At 35.7% G+C, this 18,217-nt stretch overlaps 1 protein-coding gene and 1 long non-coding RNA gene across 6 annotated transcripts in view; one reads left to right on the top strand and one right to left on the bottom strand.

The window, feature by feature from the left end:
- The window catches only part of PCGF5 (polycomb group ring finger 5), a 117,716-nt gene that overhangs the window by 12,713 nt on the left and 86,786 nt on the right, over positions 1-18,217 (bottom strand). For all 5 annotated transcript variants that reach the window (XM_032245561.1, XM_032245557.1, XM_032245560.1 and 2 more), the window contains 2 exons: positions 11,317-11,415; positions 3,745-3,834 (listed from right to left, as the gene is read on the bottom strand). In XM_032245561.1, coding sequence (XP_032101452.1) covers positions 3,745-3,834; positions 11,317-11,415 — 189 coding nt within the window. The remainder of the gene's footprint in view (positions 1-3,744; positions 3,835-11,316; positions 11,416-18,217) is intronic.
- On the top strand, positions 377-18,138 carry LOC116528333. Its single transcript, XR_004258988.1, has 3 exons — positions 377-388; positions 420-422; positions 18,050-18,138. It is a non-coding gene; the product is annotated as an uncharacterized LOC116528333 (long non-coding RNA).

Raw genomic sequence — 18,217 nt, forward strand, 5'->3', positions numbered from 1 at the left:
AAAGAAAGTAGACAACTGGAGGGTTTTAGACAGGGGTGGTCAGCTCTTTATAAAAGCTAGATAATGTGTAATGCTGGTTCAGAATAAGACCTGCTCACAAGAACAAAACAATGTCTAGGAACATATAGATACACACACACACACACACACACACACACACACACACACACACACACATGGACATAGTGACATCTCAAAACAATAAGGTTAAATATGGATTATTCAATACATTGTATTTCTTATTTAAAAATAATTTGAAATAAATGAGAATCTTAACCTTGTGTTTTTGTAGAACTAAATTAATCTCAGATAGATTAAAATTTTTAATACCAAAAAGTAATAGAAACAAGTAAAAGAACCACATGGTGGTCATTAGTTTAGGAAATAAGTGGACTCCAATCTAAGGCAGAGCTAGTTAGCTGGTAAGTAGACTAGTAAGAGCTCTTCAGACATCCTGGCATCTTGCTGGCAGTGGATGATGAAATGAGAAGGGATGTGATCACAACAATATGCTATAGGAGCTTAATCAAGAAATGATTGTTTTAGTGATACTACTGCATTTGTCCACGTTACTCAACTGTCAGAATTCATCTGTTAATATTATAATAATTTGTAATTGGAAGCTGAATAAAAATTTAAAATTTATTTAACAGAAACAAATAGAAAGCTGAGATTTAAATAAATATTATTTTCAGGATATATTTTACATAACCATTACTTTATAAAAGATAACATTTTCATTCAATTTACTCTTTGAACAAGTACTGATTGAGTATATATGCTGGGCACGGCTCTAGGTGCTGGAGATTTAGCAGTGAACAAACAAAAATCCCTGTCCTCAGATTATATTTTACTTGGGGACAAACAATAAACATATAAATAGGAGGCATAATATGTCAGAGGTGGCAAGAAATACTATGGAAAACAATAAGGCATGAAAAGGGAGTAAGAATACCATCGGTAGAGGGGGTTGTAATTTTAGATGAGGTCAGAGGCCTCACTGAGAATGTGACATAGAAGCAAAGTTACTTAAGTGAAGGGGGTAAAGGAAACCAGTTAGGTGGATACCGTGGGAGGTGAGGGCAAGCCAGGTGTGGCTGAGGAAACAGGCCAGTGTGGCTGCAGTGCTGTGAGGCCAGGCAGGCAAAGTAAACAATGAGGTGTGAGAGTATCTAGGGAGATTATATGGTGGTCACATATGTAGGTCTCTAGAAAGGCTCTGATTTTTCCTAAATTAAACATTATTAAAGGAATCGGAGAATGGAGTGGGCATGTTCTAACCTGTTTTAAGAGGATCACTCTGGCTGCTGTATGAGGTGAAGACAGAGGTTGGGCAAGCGTGGTGGCATGGCCTTGCCAGGAGATTGGCTATGGTGGGTTGGACTAGTAGAGAAGTGGAGGTAAGTGACACATAGCTGGATTCTGAATGTATATTTTGATGGTAAAGGTTACAGAATTTGCTAAGGATGGTTGAAAGAAAAAGGCAGACAGGGCTGACTTCAGGGATTTTGGTCTGAGCAACTGGAAAAATGGAGCTACCAACCTTAGAATTATTGAGGTTGTGATGACTGAGGTGAAACAGGTTTGGAGGAGAGTAACCAAAAAACAGGTTTGTTACACCAACAAACGAAATGGGCTAATATATTGCTTTGCTGTTGCACTAAATGTAAAAGGTAGTAATTTTTCTGTTTATTGGTTTAGTTTCCACCTGAATGATAAACCATAGCTATTGAACCACTTTTGAACTTTTACTAAAATAGGCCTTATAAAACCAAAACATTTAAACTATTCACAAATACGTAATCAGAAATGTAATTCATTAAGGACTGATTTAAATCATAGTCTCTTAATAAAAAATGTCTATAAATTAGCTCTTTCATACTTTGACATTAAAATAATGGCAGCTGGAGGAACTTTGGGAAGAGATCTTGTAAAGAACAAGTGAGCACTCATAGAGGTCATGCAGTGGATGTCCATTTATATCTCTTTAACCTTAAGACAAGTCTATTCATCAACATGATTTCAAGCACTAAAACACACTGCAATGCTTGCTAAACTATCAAAGAAAGCTGAAGTTACATTTAATACAGTATAATGTGTAATATCATAATATCCATTCCTCAACTGTGTTCGGTAAAAAAGAATTTACTACCTGTGCAATCTGTACCTGGTACCTGGAACATCTTGGTTGTAGGGATTAATTGAGGGCGACTGACACATGTACAGTCATTTAAAACATTATAAAATGTCACAGAAAGGCAGGTTGTAATTTACCAAATACAAAGGTAGTTAGATTTTTAAAAACGTGAACCACATAGATGTTTGGTGAGTTCTTCAAGGGCACATGCTATTTGGTGGCGGTATTAGAATGTATTTTTTCCTTCTTGCTTTCCGCTATTAGTGAAAGCATTCAGTCTCATAAGAAAGGCTTTACCTGGGGTTTTTCCTATGTCTCAAGTAGGAAAAAAACCTTCTGATTTACACATTTAGGTGCTTCACTTATTATTATATCATATAGAGACATTTCTTCTGCAAAAGAGCCAAGTATCTTACCCATAAGACAACGAGTTTTTGCAGCTTGTTTTGTAACAATTCCAGAGATGTTTACATTCAATATAAATATGTTTTGAAATACTGTAACATGGCAACCCTCATTATATCTGGATTCTATATTACTTATTCTTGTGTGAGGTTAAATTTCTTAATGTGTGTTATTTTTTAGAATTTACATTTTCATTTACATTTCAGAAAATGTAATAAATCTAGTTTACAGAATAAATTACGGTTTAAGAGTATGACATATTGTATCACAAATACCACAGAAGATAATTTTAGAATTCCAAAAGATAATCTTAAAAGTTATCTGGTCCAAACTTCTAGTCAATCTTAATTCATGTTTATTTATGCACTCAGATTATGAAGGTTATTTCTGATAGCATTACTACTATATTCCTTAGTCTCATATGACAGTCCTACAATCCCTAGGTACCTCAAATTTCCCTAATATCCCATGCTTGAACCTAAGTTATAGTTACTGCTGTAGAACTTAGTAGAACCTAAGTTACTATTGTATTCCTTAGTCTCATATCTCAGTCTCATATATCAGTCCTACAAACCAGAATCAAAGATATTGTTCAAAATACAAAATTTGTCTTTTGGGTTTTCTTCAGTTTTCTCCTTTGAATTGTTTCTCCCATACTGCTTAAGAGCCTAAGGCACAATAATCTAATTCTGGCATCAGAAAGCACAGCAAACTCACTTACCCTTAAGTCTGAGTTTATATTTTCAATGAAAAGGAGGTACCTGAAAGAAGATTATTTAGATTCTACCCTATCTGTCCCCTCTACCACAACCAAAAATAAACTTTCTTATCAACCATTAATCATATTAGTCAGGGCAGAACTTAGTTTCCCTCCCTACCATTCCATATACATAAGTGTTCCAATAATTTATTGGGTTTAAAAAAATATGTTATCTTCTCTGTCTTGGTTAGTAAAGTCCTGAACATAATTTAGATGGGGTTTTAATCTCACTTTAAATCTGATAAAACCACATTTACCACAGACCTTGATTTTACACATGGGACCAATTTCCAGAGTGCTAGGAGAAATAGTAACAAGAGGAATCAGTTTATTCTCTCTCCCAAGCTAGTTTATCTTTTTTAGTTCCTAATATTGTTAAAAATTTGAGTAACATAATGGTATATAACTAAATATACACATAGTAAATATAAAAGCAATTTACGTTTTCGCCTCTTAGTCGCCATCTTGTCATGTAGATGAATTCCATAGTATGATCCTTCCCCATAATTTCACCATTGCACAGCACATCCAGCTTTAAAAAGAATAATTATAGATCTATTAACATAATGTTGAATTCAGAAGTATTTTGCACAGTTTTTGAAATTTCAAAAAATATTCAAATAGTTATAACAAAAGCATTTACCATTATTTTAAACAGAAAGCATTTATTCTTCTCCTAAAGTGTTAACAATTTGGATATAAGTAACACACAGCACTGTTTATCTTGTCTCACATACTTGTATCTCAAGTCCATACACATAATTTACAAATGCAATGTAACTTTCTTAGTCCAAATCTCTGTCATGTCTCTTAGAAGTTTAAGGCATATTTCTGTGGCTGCCCCTTTTTGAACAAGAACCTACAGAAACCTCACAGTTCCTCTCAGCTCCTTTGACTTCTCAATTCCTCTCTCAGAATTCTTTCACCTTCCCAAGATTTGAAGAGGTTACTTTCTTCTTATTAGTTTGGGCTTGAAGAAGGAAATGAATGAATGTGGATACAGTGATTTATGGGGCTTTAAAGGTATATGAGAATTTTCAGTAATTACCAATAGCTAATTTGATATAAAAGTTAGGACTACGCCACAGGTCTGTGTCTCTTAGGGCTGTCTGGCTTCTCTGGTTTGCCTGGTTGGTAATTTGCACAATACTTACAGGATCCTCTTCTCACTTTGCACAAAGCTTCGAAAAAGTGTTGTACTTATCAGCGTTAACTTTTGCTCCAAGTTGCAGGAAGGGAACAACCCCTAAATCTTTAAGAAGGGTATAGGAACTGTGGCTATATTTCACTAATTCAACAAAGCATAATCAAGCAAATGTTTATCATCAATCCCTATAAATAAAACAACATTTTAGCTATCTAGCTATTAAAAACAAGCTGGAAAGATTTCATTTGAGGTGTGGGAGGGGAAGAAGAATGAGGTTTAAATAATTCTTCATCTGGCTGGAGACTACAGTTTTGAACTTTAAGATGAGTATAGTTTCAGTTAATTGTATTAGACACATGAAGCAAAATTGCTGATTTTTTGATGATTTATGATGACTTAACGTGGATCCCAAAATGTTTTTCAGGCATCATTTTATTAACTCTTAAAAGAATAAAGGAGTCATTTCATTTTCATCTTGTTTATAAATAAATTCATAAGAAAAATGAAGGGACTTACTTAGGATGCAACTGCTAATCAGGTATACTGCATCTATTAGTGTCATTTAGCAACTAAACTATCTTGCCCCAGTTATCAATGCTGTTACAAAAGCTTCCACTGTCAGGTATTTCATTAAATCATCCCCCTGCATGCTAGGCAGCAAAATAAGGGGGGAACTGAAAAAGATTCATAAAAGTTATAGGAAAACTCCTTTGCACTGGGATAGATAAGGAGATGTCAGTGTACTGAATCTCTCCCTCTGCCATCTTTTATAGAGAAATATGTACATGCCAGAGGTAAGACTATACAAGAGTAATAGTTCTCTTAGTAATAACAGCTTTCTAAAAATTAGAAAATGTTGACTCAATGAATCAGACTTAAAAGGAAATAAAACTGTACATGGTATTTTGGATGAAGAAAATAAAGTATAAAACCAAATAATAAAAACAATTTTATTGTCTATTTTTCACTTAGTCATATCTATACATTATTAGCATCATTTATTTTTATCAAGTACATTGGGCTTTGATACTTCCATATTTTTTTCCTAATACAAAAGTTGATGTCTCTAGAATTTGAAAAAATATTTGTAGAACCATAACAACAATTGTTATTATTATACTTTAAGTTCTGGGGTACATGTGCAGATCGTGCAGGATTGTTACATAGGTATACACACGCCATGGTGATTTGCTGCATCCATCTTCCCCTCCATCACCTACATTAGGTATTTCTCCTAATGTTATCCCTCTCCAATCTCTCCACCCCCTGCTATCCTTCCCTTGGCCCCCCACCCCCAAACAGACCCCAGTGTGTGATGTTCCCACCCTGTATCCATGTGATCTCATTGTTCAACACCCACTTATAAGTGAGAACATGCGGTGTTTGGTTTTCTGTTCTTGTGTCAGTTTGCTGAGAATGATGGTTTCCAGCTTCATCCATGTCCCTGCAAAGAACATGAACCCATCCTTTTTTATGACTGCATAGTATTCCATGGTGTATATGTGCCATATTTTCTTTAACCAGTCTATCACTGATGGGCATTTGGGTTGGTTCCAAGTCTTTGCTATTGTCAACAGTGCTGCAATGAACATACATGTGCATGTGTCTTTATAATAGAATGATTTATAATCTTTTGGGTATATACCCAGTAATGGGATTGCTGGGTCAAATGGTATTTCTATTTCTAGATCCTTGAGGAATCACCACACTGTTTTCCACAATGGTTGAACTAATTTACATTCCCACCAACAGTGTAAAAGCGTTCCTATTTCTCCACATCCTCTCCAGCATCTGCTGTCTCCAGATTTTTAAATGATTGCCATTCTAACTGGTATGACATAGTATCTCAATGTGGTTTGGATTTGCATTTCTCTAATGATCAGTGATGATGAGCATTTTTTCATATGTTTGTTGGCCTCATAAATGTCTTCTTTTAAAAAGTGTCTGTTCATATCCTTTGCCCACTTTTTGATGGGGTTGTATTTTTCTTGTAAATTTAAGTTCTTTGTAGATTCTGGATATTCGCCCTTTGTCAAATGGGTAGATTGCAAAAAATTTTTCCCATTCCATTGGTTGCCAGTTCACTGTAACGACTGTTTCTTTTGCTGTGCAGAAGCTCAGCTTAAGTTTAATTAGATCCCATTTATCTATTTTGGCTTTTATTGCCATTGCTTTTGGTGTTTTAGTCGTGAAGTCCTTGCCTATACCTATGTCCTGAATGACACGGCCTAGGTTTTCTGCTATGGTTTTTATGATTTTAGGTCTTACATTTATATCTTTTAATCCACTGGAGTTAATTTTTGTACAACATCTAAGGAAGGGGTCCAGTTTTAGCTTTCTGCACATGGCTAGTTTTTCCCAATACCATTTATTAAATAGGAAATCCTTCCCCATTGCTTGTTTTTGTCAGGTTTGTCAAAGATCAGATGGTTGTAGATGTGCAGAGTTAATTCCAAGGCCTCTGTCCTGTTCCATTGGTCTATATCTCTGTTTTGGTACTAGTACCATGCTCTTTTGATTACTGCAGCCTTGTAGTGTAGTTTGAAGTCAGGTAGTGTTATGACTCCAGCTTTGTTCTTTTTGCTTAGGATTGTCTTGGCTATGCAGGTTCTTTTTTGGTTCCATATGAGGTTAAAGGTGTTTTTTTCCAGTTCTGTGAAGAAAGCCAATGGTAGCTTGATGGGGATAGCATTGAATCTATAAATTACTTTGGGCAGTATGGCCATTTTCATGATACTGATTCTTCTTAACCATGAGCATAGAATGTTTTTCCATTTGTTTGTGTCCTCTCTTGTTTCCTTGAGCAGTGGTTTGTAGTTCTCCTTGAAGAGGTCCTTCACATCATTTGTTAGTTGTATTCTCAGGTATTTTATTCTCTTTGCAGCAATCGTGAATGGGAGTTGACTCACGTTTTGGCTGTTATTGGTGTATAGGGTGCTTGTAATTTTTGCACATTGATTTTGTATCCTGAGACTTTGCTGAAGTTGCTTATCAGTTTAAGGAGATTTCTGGGCTGAGACGATGGGGTCTTATAAATATACAATCATGTTGTCTGCAAATAGAGACAATTTGACTTCCTGTTTTCCTAAATGAATACCCTTTATTTCTTTTTCTTGTCTAATTGCTCTGGCTAGAACTTCCAATACTATGTTGAATAGAAATGGTGGGAGAGAGGGCATCCTTGTCTAGTGCCAGTTTTCAAAGAGAATGCTTCCAGTTTTTGGCCATTCAGTATGATATTGGCTGTGGGCTTGCGGTAAATAGCTTTTATTATTTTGAGATACATTCCACTGATAACTAGTTTATTGAGAGTTTTTAGCATAAAGGGCTGTTGAATTTTGTTGCAGGCTTTGTCTGCATCTATTGAGATAATCATGTGGTTTTTGTCTTTGGTTCTGTTTATGTGATGGATTATGTTTATAGATTTGTATATGTTGAACCAGCCTTGCATCCCCAGGTTGACGCCTACCTGATCATGATGGATAAGCTTTTTGATGTACTGTTGCATTCAGTTTGCCAGTATTTTATTGAAGATTTTTGCATCGATGTTCATCATGGATATTGGCCTGAAATTTTCTTTTTTAGTTGTGTCTCTGTCGGGTTTTGGCATCAGGACGATGTTGGTCTCATAAAATAAGTTAGGGAGGATTCCCTCTTTTTGTATTGTTTGGAATAGTTTCAGAAGGAATGGTACCAACTCCTCTTTGTATGTCTGGTAGAAATCGGCTGTGAACCCATCTGGTCCTGGACTTTTTTTGGTTGGTAGGCTATTAATTGCTGCCTCAACTTCAAACCTTGTTATTAGTCTATTCAGGGATTCAACTTCTTCCTGGTTTAGTCTTGGAAGGGTGTAAGTGTCCAGGAATTTATCCATTTCTTCTAGATTTACTGGTTTATGTGCATAAAGTTGTTTGTAGTAATCTCTGATGGAAGTTTATATTTCTGTGGAATTGGTGGTGATATCTCCTTTATCATTTTTTATTGCATCTATTCTCTTCTTCTCTTTTCTTTGTTATTGGTCTGGCTAGCGGTCTATTTTGTTGATCTTTTCAAAAAACCAGCTGCTGGATTCACTGATTCTTTGAAGGGTTTTTTGTGTCTCTATCTTTTTTAGTTCTGCTCTGATCTTAGCAATTTCTGGTCCTCTGCTAGCTTTTGAATTTGTTTGATCTTGCTTCTTTAGCTCTTTTAATCGTGACGTTAGGGTATTGATTTTAGATCTTTCCTCACTTCTCATGTGGGTATTTAGTACTATACATTTCCCTCTAGACACTGCTTTAAATATGTCCCAGACATTCTGGTACATTGTGTCTTTGTTCTCATTGGTTTTGAAGAACATCTTTATTTCTGCCTTCATTTCTTTATTTATCCAGTAGTCATTCAGGAGCATGTTGTTAAGTTTTCACGCAGTTGTGTGGTTTTGAGTGAGTTTCTTAATCCTGAGGTCTAATTTGATTGCACTGTGGTCTAAGACTGTTTGTTATGATTTCTGATGTTTTGCATTTGCTGAGGAGTAATTTACTTCCAATTATGTGGTCAATTTTAGACTAAGTCCGATGTGGTGCTGAGAAGAATGTATATTCTGTGGAATTGGGGTGGAGAGTTCTGTAGATGTCTACTGGTGTGCTTGGTCCAGATCTGAGTTCAAGTCCTGGAAATCAAGTCCTGTCTAATATTGACAGTGGAGTGTTAAAGTATCCCACTATTATTGTGTGGGAGTCTAAGTCTCTTTGTAGATCATTAAGAACTTGCTTTATGTATCTGGGTGCTGTTGTATTGGATGCATGTATGTTTAGGATAGTTAGCTCTTCTTGTTGCATTGATCCCTTTACCATTATGTAATGCCCTTGTCTCTTTTGTTCTTTGTTGGTTTAAAGTCCGTTTTATCATAGACTAGGATTGCAACCCCTGCTTTTTTTGCTCTCCATTTGCTTGGTAAATCTTCTTCCATCCCTTTATTTTGAGTCTATGTGTGTCTTTGCACATGAGATGGGTCTCCTGAATACAGCACACCAATGGGTCTTGACACTCTATCCAATTTGCCAGTCTGTATCTTTTGATTGGGGCATTTAGCCTGTTTACATTTAAGGTTAATATTGTTATGTGTGAATTTTATCCTGCCATTTTGATACTAGCTTGTTGTTTTGCCAATAAGTTGATGCAGTTTCTTCATTGGGTTGTTGGTCTTTACGATTTGGTACATTTTTGCAGTGGCTGGTACTGGTTGTTCCTTTCCATATTTAGTGCTTCCTTCAGGAGCTCTTGTAAGGCAGGTCTGGTGGTGATGAAATCTCTCAGCAGTTGCTTGTCCATAAAGGATTTTCTTTCTCCTTCACTCATGAAGCTTAGTTTGGCTAGATATGAAATTCTGGGTTGAAAGTTCTTTTCTTTAAGGGTATTGAATATTAGCCCCCATTCTCTTCTGGCTGTAGGGTTTCTACTGAGAGATCCACTGAGTCTGATGGGCTTCCTTTTGTGGGTAACCCGGCCTCTCTGGCTGCCCTTAGCATTTTTTCCTTCATTTCAACCCTGCTGAATCTGATGATTATGTGCCTTGGGGTTGCTCTTCTTGAGGAATATCTTTGTGGTATTCTCTGTATTTCCTGGATTTGAATGTTGGCCTGCCTTTCTAGGTTGGGGAAATTCTCCATAATAACAATTTTAACCCACAGACTAGTCACTTGAGAGAAACTTTCAAATAAGCTCAGAATCAGAGGCTTCCACAAAACATGGACATAATAACTGTCAAGGTCTGTCACATTTTGTTCCTCCTATGACTGTTTATGATATTCATATTACTGCAGATAGGCCAGAAATACTATGCTGCCTGATGTCCTTGTTTACATAGGAAACTAGTCCTGGTCTTTAATTTTCTTTTTTTTTGAGATGGAGTGTTCACTCTATCGCCCAGGCTGGAGTGCAGTGGTGCAATCTTGGTTCATTGCAACCTCCGCCTCTCAGATTCAAGTGATTCTTGCCTCGGCCTCCTGAACAGCTGGAATTATAGGCACCCGCCACCACACCCAGGTAATTTTTGTAGCTTTAGTAGACACGGGGTTTCACCATGTTGGCCAGGTTGGTCTCAAACTCCTGACCTCAGGTGATCCACCCACCTCGGCCTCCCCAAGTACTGGGATTACAGGCATAAGCCCTGCCTGGTCTTTAATTTTCTAGATGCTAGTATCAGAACTCAGAAGGGAAGAAGGGGAAATTAATGAATTGTAAGATCACCATTTAGGCAGGTGAGAAATTATAGCCCTATTTCCTTACAATGTTTTAGTCATAAATGTAGGATTAAAAACATTCTCTAAACATGGAACAGATGAAAAGCTATGTTGTGATTAATATCAGGGCAATTTACCTCTTCTGTAAATAAACTGGTAAATTACATTTATGCAGATATAATATGTTGGTTTTATCTAGTGTTAAAACCACGTCTGCATTTCATGGAACTGTGATTAGTTATGAAATTTCTTGGGATAAAAATACAATGTTTTACATTCTGTAGAAATCTATAAAGAATTGGTAATAATTGATCTCAAAGATCTCAGATAAAAAATGACACACCCTAAGGCATGAATACATTTAGCTAGTATATTTATTTTGGGACTACTTAAAGTTCTTTAAATATCTCCTCTAATTATAAAACATTAAATGTATTAGTATCATAGTTTATTCAGGATATGCTCAATTAGAAAATACATATTACCTAAGTAGAATAATACATTCTGAAATTTTTTAACATGAAAATAACCAAAGTTTCCACAAATTTAATTTGAATATATTCTCAGTTTTCACTTTTGTTAGAATTTCACTTCAAATACTTTAATTATTGAAATGATCAAGGTTAGATATTATTTAACTTACCTCATAAGAACTTGGAAGTTTTAGTTTTAAACTTAGAAATTTTTTAATAGTTCCAACAGTTACCCGTGTAGAACATCGAATGAATTTCTTCATTAAACCCTAAAGGAAATAAAGATTACTAGTTAAAATGTTCTATCTTGCTTTTGGTGAAACCATAGCTACCATTTCCACTATGATTTTGAATATTTTTCAAATATATTGCGAAACATTTTAATTTACAGTTTTTTAGTACTTGCAAGTAAAAATCTTCCTAATTCTTGGATATTTACATGACATTCTTTAAGAATGTATTATCATGTGTACTAGGAAAATCCTGGCAAATAGGCAATCTGCTTACCTCTAGATATTTTAGTAAAGAAAACACGAGTTTAAATTAAAAAGAAAAAAGCCAAAAGGTCACAAGAAGCATAAAAATATTTTATTATAAAATATAACTTCTGAGACATCAGGGACATTTTCTAAAACATGGTATCACAGCTTTTAAATAATTTTAGAAAGAGCAGCGATTTCAAATGGGACTCTGAGGAGCCAGAGGGTTCAACAGAGAGAGGCTGGTTAGGCCACAGCATGTCCAATTAGAAGTTGCATAGTGTGGACCTTGTGTTGGGGAGAATCACGTTGAGTCAGTGTCTGATAGGCTGTGCCAGTACTTTACTGGAAAAACAAACTTCTATGTGCCTTGATGTGTCTCATCTGTAAAATGTGCAGCACTACTAATTCACTCTTTAAGCCTGAATATCACTAAAATATAAAAACCAATCTGGAAGGTATACTCAAGCTGAAAATGAAGCAAAATGAGGTTGTAGTCATAATAAACATGAACCAATATGTGAAACAAAATTACATACCACAACCTCAAAAGTTACTGGAATACTAACACACAAAGCAACAAGAGAATCTCTTAAAGATATTACTCCTATTCATATGCATAGGAAATTAGGTCAGCATCTGGAACAACAACTTAGTGTTCTTAAATTCACTAAGTCAAAAGAAGAACTATTCAGTCAATGTTTATTTCCTAGCAAATGTTTTCCTAACAAAACATATTTCCTGACAAAGACCGACAGAAATAAATTAACAAATAATACTTGGTCACAACACAGATGATAAACTATCCATTAAAAGAAAACAGAAGTTAAAAGCCACATCTAAAGCAACACATACTCTACCCATTTCAGATGTGAAGACCAATATGCTAGACAGCATGAAACCAAAGGGATAAATGTACAAGTCTATCTTCTCTGTTATCTGTTCACACCTTCTCAAGAAGCCCAATGTTTCCCGTCCATTTTCTTTTTGCCCCAAATGCTTAAAAAGAATCAGCACATTTTTACAAGCCCCAGTTAAGTCAGAGAATATACGGGTGTAGGTCATGTTCCTCCCCATCTATTTATTTAAGCCTTTCTTTGCTTGTAGGGCATTTTGTATGTAGAGCAGTTGAAAACAGAACCTCAGAACTTAACATCTGCCGTGATGTTAAAGTGCTTTTCATGACCACCCTGTTATCTATGTATATGTAAAGTTAAGGAGGAGATCTTAAGTTTACAACTAAAAACTCAGTACTCAAAACAAAAACAAAAACAAAAACAATCCAAAATCTGAAATGCCCCCAAATCTGAAAATGACGGCTGACATGACACACACTCATTTCAGATTTGGGAGGTTCAACTGTAAGTATACACAATGCAAATATTCCAAAATCCAAAAAGATTCTGGTCCCAACCATTTTGGATAAGGAATCTGAAACCTGTACTGGAAGGTTTAATACGTATGTTTTTTCATTTGCCAAGAAATCAGGAAGAATCTCCAGAAATGATGTTGGTATATCTTTCAGAGATTAATAGTTAATAGTTTTTAAACTATTCACAAAGTTGTGCAACCATTACCATGATCTAATTTCAAAATATTTTCATCATCTCTCCAAGTAACCCCAAATTCATCAGGAGTCACTTCCCAACCTTCCAGGCCCTGACAACTGCTAATCTACTTTGTTTTTATCCTTGTCTGGACATTTCATATAAATGGAACCACATAATATGTGACCTTTTATGTTTCGCTTCTTTCACTTAACATAAAGTTTTCAAGGTTCATCCATGTTGTAGCATGTTTAGCATGTATCAGTCCTCTATTGAAGTTTATGACTGAACAGTATCACATTTTGTTTCATTTTGTTTTTCCATTCATCAGTTGACAGACATTTAGGTTGTTTTTACTTTGTGGCTATTATGAATAATGCTATTATGAATATACACATACAAGATTTTGTGTGAACATGTTTTCAATTCTTTTATACAGTAGTAGTCCCTCCTTAACTGCAATTCCATTTTCCTTGATTTCACTTACTCAGTCAATATTTCACTGTATAAAAATTCAAAATATAAAATTCTAAAAATAATTCCTAAGTTTTAAGGGGCATACAATTCTGAGTAGCATGGTAAAATCTTGCATCATCCTACTCCATCCTGCCTGGAGTGGAATCTTCCCTTTTTCCAGCATATTCATGCTGTATAGGCTACCTGTCCATTAGTCACTTAGCTATCTCAGTTATCAAATCAAAACACCAGTATATACAGGGTTATCTGGTACTATCTGTGGTTGCAGCATCCACTGGGGGTCTTGTAACATATGCCCCACAGATAAGGGGGAACTACTGTGTATGATCATATACTTAGAAGTGGAATCACCAGGTCAACTCTTTGAGAAACTGCTAAACTGTTTTCCACAGTAGCTGCACTTTCACCTTCCCACTAGGAATGTATGAGGGTTCAATTTGTCTACATTCTCTAACATTTATTATTTTCCTTAAAAAAATTCTGGCCATCCTAGTAGGTATGAAATGATATCTCATTGTGGTTTTGATTTGCAGAGCCCTAGACTAGTGATGTTTAGCAACATTTCCTGTGCTTACTGGTCATTTTTATAACTTCTTTAGAGGAATGTCTATTCAAATCTTTAGCCGTTTTTTTTCAAATTGGGCCATCTTTTTATTGATTTATAAGAGTTCTTCATATATCTGTATATTAAAGGCTTATCAGACATTATTTGCAAATATTTTTTCCCACTCTATAAGTTTTTTCACTTTCTTAAGTGTCCTTTGATATACAAGAGTTTTACAATTTAATGAAGTCCAATTTATCTGTTTTTTTTTTTTCTTTTGCTGCTTATGCTTTTGGTGTCATTTCTAAGAATCCACTGCTAAATCCCAAGGTCATGGGAATATCTTAATTTCTCCTTCCTCTTGGAAGGCTATAGATTTTTGATGAATATAGATTTACTGGTTGCCCATTGTCTTTGAGCACTCTGCATATATTATCCTATTGCCTTCTAGCCTCCACAGCTTTTGGTGAGAAACTGGCTACTAACCCTACTGGGGGTCCTTTGTGTGTGAGTCACCTTTATATTGTTGTTTTCAAGATTCTATCTTTGCCTTTCAATAATTTGATTATGATGTGCCTAGTATGAATTTCTTTGAATTTATCATACATGGAGTTTTTTAAGCTTCTCAGATGTTTAATATTTTTCATCAAATTCAGTTGTTTTTTGGGGGCCATTATTTCTTCAAATACACTTTCTGTCCTTTTTTCTCCATTTCCTCTCTTTCTGGAACTTCCATTATGGGTATGCTGGTAAGCTTGATGGTGTCTACAGGTCTCTAAGGACCTGCTCATTTTTCTTCACTCTATTTTCTTTCCGTTTCTCAGACTGAATAATCTCTATTCATTAAACTTCAATTTTATAGGTTCTTTTTCTTTGGCTCAAGTGTGCTGTGAGCCTCACCCATGAAATTTTCATTTCAGTTGCTATACAACTCCAGAATATTAAAAAAATATTTAATATCTTATATTTGGTGATATAATTCTTGTATTTTCATATAGGTGATAGGCCATGGTTTTAGTTCTTTGTACATATTTAAATAGATGATTTCAAATCTATGCCTAATAAGTGCAATGTCTGGGCTTCCTCAGGGACAGTTTCTATTGACTGCTTCTTTTCCTATGTATGGGTCATAAAATCAGCTCTCTGTAACTGAAGTCCTACATTTGTGAATTCAACCAACCACAGATCAAAAATATTTTTAAAAACAATACAGCAATAAAAATAATGCAGTTTAACAACTGTTTACATTGCACTATGTATTACAAGTAATCTACAGATGATTTAAAGTATATAGCAGGCTGTGCATAGGTTACATGCCAATACGACACCATTTTATATAAGGAACATGGGATACACACATTTTGTTATCCATGAAGGGTCCTGGAATTAATCCCCCCCATAATCTGATAGATCACTGTATTTGTTAGTATCTATCATATTTTAAATGATATAATGTTACAACTATTTTAAATGATATAATGTTAACAATGCTGGAAATCAGATTCCTGCCTGTTCTTGAGTCCTAAACTAATTCCATGAAGTCTGTATTCTTTACCATAGGTAGCCATGAAATTTTCTGCCCAGAGGTCAGCTAATGATTGAACAGATATTTCTTTACACATCTGGAGCCATTAAGTTGCTCAGTCTTTGCCAAGGATCTGGGTGTGTGTTTGGGGACATACCTCCAACATTCAACCAAAGTGTTGACAACTCTGCCTTAGTCTTCACTTCCTGCTTGTGCAGAGTGCCTCAAGGTCAGGCAGAGGTGAGAGCTTAGGGCCTTCTCAGGTCTTTCCCAAACATGCATACAACCCTGTGTATGTATGTGGCCCTCTAGATTTCAAGGAATATGTCAGAGATTTTTGAAGCTCCTAGGGACATACCACTTCACAGCTTTCCCTTTTAAGCTTTTTGGCTAGTCTCTTGTTTGGTCCAAATGTTATCTATGACTCAGGCAGCTGTAAAGTTAAAACATTTGTCTGTAATTGTTTTTGACAAATGCCCCTTTCCCCCACCCAAAGAGAAGGATTTTTCATGGAGGCAAGTTCCAAGTCAAATCAAATACTGACAAGCTTGTAAGTGGGGTCTTCTAGGAAACAACCAGACAGGTCAAATAATGACCATTCTTTGGCAATGAGGCTTTAAAAGAGCTCTACCTCTGTTCTTTCCCTTTGGTGCCTGAGAGGCTGCAATGGGAAAGCAGGCTGTTATTTTCAAGGCTACTGCAGAGTTTGAGTGTGGGGTGGAATTAAAGCAAGTTAAAATGCCACACAGCTCACCCTTTACACTAAGAGTTAGTAATCTTATTGATAAAGTGCTCTATAGGCACTTATAAGCCTTTGATTAATATTAGATCTCTAAAAAAGTTGATATCCAACATTTTTGCCAGTATTTTCATACTTATAAAGAAGTGAATTTTCAGAGATAGTCTACTCTTTTTATTGACATCCCACTCGACTTTGACTTCTGTATTACAAAAGCAGTAGGTATTCTGTATAAACTATGCATGCAACTACTGCCCCACCACATTTGAGAATCACACCCTACTGCAGAGGAATGAGATGGCAGAGAAGGCTAAAAGCAATACAGACATTGTGTCTCTGTCACTAAGGGATTTAGAATCTAGTACTAAGGACAATGCACACATAAAATAAGATAGTGCCTAGAACTCTTAGGTGCATCCTTAATAGATAACAAACCAATCCCTAATTGAGGGATAAATAAAAGTACTACAGAATTTCAGAGAAGGGATTCACTAGGTTGGGAAAAGCATCACAAAGAACAAAAATCTCTGGGTCTTGACAGAAGCATAGGATGGTGGAAGAGGAAAGAACAAAGGAAGGGTTGTTCAAAGTTTTAGAGGTCTTAAATATTCATAATACAAGCTTTTATGTATTCTAGACACAGATCTTTTATCAGATAATATAGTTTCCAACACACACACACACACACACATACACACACACACACACACACACACACACGCAGGCACACATGGGTGGGGGAGGGGGGTGGAGAGAGAAAGAGAATGAACACATACATAAAGGAATAATCACTTGTTTTGAGAGGAGAATTTACTAATGGGTTTGATGGGAGATAAACTTATTAAGAGAGGTGCTTGTTAGTGAAGGGCACTGAATGCTAATATAAGGAGTTATGACTTAATTGCACAGGCCAAAAGGTGGCAAACTTTTGGCCTATACAATGGCCATGTCCTCAGGCCAAATCTGGCTTGCCATTAATTTCTATGAATAATGTTTTATTGAAACACAACCATGCCCACTCATTTACTGTGCTGCTTTAGTGCTATAATGAATAAGTTGAGTAAACTGCAACAGAGACCATATGGCCTACAGAGCCTAAAATACTTACTTGGTCATGGCCCTCACCCTGAGTCTTACATACACTCAGGCAAACGGCCCTAGCCCTGGATAACAGAAGAAAAATTAGGCGTACAGAAAACACTTAATAACTACTTAAAAAAATCTAGATATAAGGGTGAGCAGCACCGAACTGGGGGGAATTTTGCAGGACTTAGTAACTGGTTGAAAGAAAAGAGTAACAGGTCAAAGATGATGCCAAGCTTTTGAACTTATCTGACTGACCAAAAGACAATAGTCGTAACTGAAACGGCATGTTTAAAGTTAGATGGAAGTATAATGAATTTGCCTTTAGACAAGTCAAGTTTCTGGTGTTAGTGAAATTCTCAACTGGTCTATTTAAAAATACTTAGAGATATAATACTTCAGCTTGAGAAAGATGGCAGAGTTGGAAACTAGGACTTAAAAGTTCTTTGTATAAAGAAGAGAAGAACAGACACAAGGCCCTACTTGAAGGTGGGATGGTAGGAGGAGAGACAGCCTTCAAGCAATTTAAAAGTTCAGAGGCATTTTACAACCTCCAATTTTACTTCAAAACGAATTGATTAAATTATTCACAAAATACATTAGCCCTGACATGAAAATCTTGTTGAGTTGCAAATAAAAATAGAGAAATAAAGGATGAAATTAGAAGATAATTAATA

This window comes from Sapajus apella, unplaced genomic scaffold (genome assembly GCF_009761245.1).
Source record: "Sapajus apella isolate SASKATOON/1434 unplaced genomic scaffold, GSC_monkey_1.0 scaffold58, whole genome shotgun sequence".
NCBI lineage: Eukaryota > Metazoa > Chordata > Mammalia > Primates > Cebidae > Sapajus > Sapajus apella.